Here is a 2567-nt window from a genome sequence, read left to right on the forward strand (position 1 = left end):
CAGCCAATGGAAAGAGAGGGCGGGAAACGCGGACTTCCGGGAGGTGTGACCGGGACCACAGCGGGGTCATTGAAGGACTCGGGTGTAATTAATTATTAAATATTATCTCGCTTCATTGGGCTATTAGCATTCCTAGATAGATTTAGATACCTATTATTTAGTAGCTCTGTTTATTATGTGTTTATTGTTTATAATGTTGTTACGTTCTTTGTGACATTTTTGTTTATCTAAATATATCATTTGTTATGATTTAACCTGTTAAGTATATATTTATTGGGTAAAAATTGCTTTTATTGTAGCTATTTAATTAAACTGTTGTGTATTAAGTATTTTGTATTAATTGTTTATTCTAAATTTGCTCATTAATTATTGTCCTTCACCCAGGAGTGCAAAGCACAAATTTGGGGTCATTTTCCAGAACATTCCAGAGTTTCCCTCTCGCTTCCCCTCTCCAGGTGCTGCTCCCAATGGCTGCTGGTTTATTCCGTTATTAAAATGATAATAATTTAATTTGTTTGCGTGATTATTTAGTAGTATCGTGCTTTTCACCCTGCTTCCCACAGCTCCTGATCCCCAACCACCCTCAATTAATAACTCAAATAAGTGAAGTAATTTAAATAATCAAAAACTAGAGTAATGAGAATAATTAGAATTAGTAAAATAAATCTTTCTGGTGTCACCTCAGCGTCACCTCAGTGTCCCCAGACCCCCTCCTGTCACCCCCATGTCCCCTCTCTGTCCCCATCTTGTCCCCAGTCCCTTCTGGTGTCCCCTCTGCTGTCCCCCAGTGTCCCCAGTTGTCCCTCGGTGTCCCCCAGGGTGTGGTGGCACTCGGGGAGGTGACACTGAGGGTCCTTTGTCCTCTCCCCGGTGTCCCCAACCCCCCCCCAAGTGTGGTGTGACCCCTGGGGTGACACAGGTGACACTGAGGTGACATTGCTGCGTCCCCAGATGCCACCATGGCCACCAGCTGCTCAGTGTCCCCTCCATGTCCCCCTGCCCTGTGTCCCCCTTGTCCCCAACCCCCCCCAGCTGTGATGTGACCCCCGAGGTGACCCCGAGGTGACACCGGGGGTGACATTGCTGCGTCCCCAGATGCCACCATGGCCACCAGCCGCTCGGAGGACGAGGAGTCCCTGGCGGGGCCCAAGCGGGGCCCGGCCACCCCCGTGGGGACTGTCCCCAAACGGCGCAGCTCCTCCAGGTAAGGGACACTGGGGACACTGGGGACACACAGGGGACACACAGGGGACACACAGGGACAGGGACTGTCCCCAGACGGCGCAGCTCCTCCAGGTAAGGGACACTGGGGACATTGGGGACAGTGAAGGGACACGCAGGGACAGCCAGGGGACACTGGGGACAGGGAGGGGACACTGAAGGCACCCAGGGGACACAGGGAGGGGACACAAGGGGGGGTGAGGGGGTTTGGAGCTGAGCCCAGCCCGGGATGAGGGTGGGGACACCTGGGGACACTGCAGGGGGACCCCGTGGTCCCTCCCAGTCCCTCCCAGTCCCTCCCAGTCACTCCCAGTCCCTCCCAGTTTGGTGCTCAGGTTCATCAAGCGGCGGAAATTGGATGATGGGCTGGTCGAGTCCAGCCTGGCCAAGCCCCCAGTCAATCCCAGTTTAACCCAGTCAATCCCAGTCCATCCCAGTTAACTCCAGTCAGTCCCAGTTAACTCCAGTCAATCCCAGCTCCCTCCCAGTGGTTCCCAGCTCCATCCCAGTCCCTCCCAGTGCCCTCCCAGTCCATCCCAATCAATCCCAGTTTAACTCCAGTCCATCCCAGTTTAACTCCAGTCAATCCCAGTCAATCCCAGCTCCATCCCAATCCCTCCCAGTGGCTCCCAGTCCCTCCCAGTTTGGTGCTCAGGTTCATCAAGCGGCGGAAATTGGATGATGAGCTGGTTGAGTCCAGCCTGGCCAAGCCCCCAGTCAATCCCAGTTTAACCCAGTCCATCCCAGTCAATCCCAGTTTAACTCCAGTCAATCCCAGTCTAACCCAGTCAATCCCAGTCCCTCCCAGCTCCATCCCAGTCAATCCCAGTTTAACTCCAGTCCATCCCAGTCTAACCCAGTCAATCCCAGTCCCTCCCAGCTCCATCCCAGTCCCTCCCAGTCCCTCCCAGTTTGGTGCTCAGGTTCATCAAGCGGCGGAAATTGGATGATGGGCTGGTCGAGTCCAGCCTGGCCAAGCCCCCAGTCAATCCCAGTTTAACCCAGTCCATCCCAGTCAATCCCAGTTTAACTCCAGTCAATCCCAGTCTAACCCAGTCAATCCCAGTCCCTCCCAGCTCCATCCCAGTCAATCCCAGTTTAACTCCAGTCCATCCCAGTCTAACCCAGTCAATCCCAGTCCCTCCCAGCTCCATCCCAGTCCCTCCCAGTTTAACTCCAGTCAATCCCAGTCAATCCCAGCTCCATCCCAATCCCTCCCAGTGGCTCCCAGTCCCTCCCAGTTTGGTGCTCAGGTTCATCAAGCGGCGGAAATTGGATGATGGGCTGGTCGAGTCCAGCCTGGCCAAGCCCCCAGTCAATCCCAGTTTAACCCAGTCCATCCCAGT

The 2567-nt window shown here is 54.0% G+C and overlaps 1 protein-coding gene across 1 annotated transcript in view; it reads right to left on the minus strand.

Moving 5' to 3' along the window:
- Positions 1-726, minus strand: part of SARNP (SAP domain containing ribonucleoprotein) — a 7300-nt gene extending 6574 nt beyond the window's left edge. Inside the window, exon 1 of the mRNA XM_031065574.1 lies at positions 708-726. Within this exon, the coding sequence (XP_030921434.1) occupies positions 708-726 (19 nt within the window). The remainder of the gene's footprint in view (positions 1-707) is intronic.
- Between the last annotated feature and the right edge of the window lie 1841 nt (positions 727-2567).

Source organism: Geospiza fortis, unplaced genomic scaffold, assembly GCF_000277835.1.
Source record: "Geospiza fortis unplaced genomic scaffold, GeoFor_1.0 scaffold647, whole genome shotgun sequence".
NCBI classification, from domain to species: Eukaryota; Metazoa; Chordata; class Aves; order Passeriformes; family Thraupidae; genus Geospiza; species Geospiza fortis.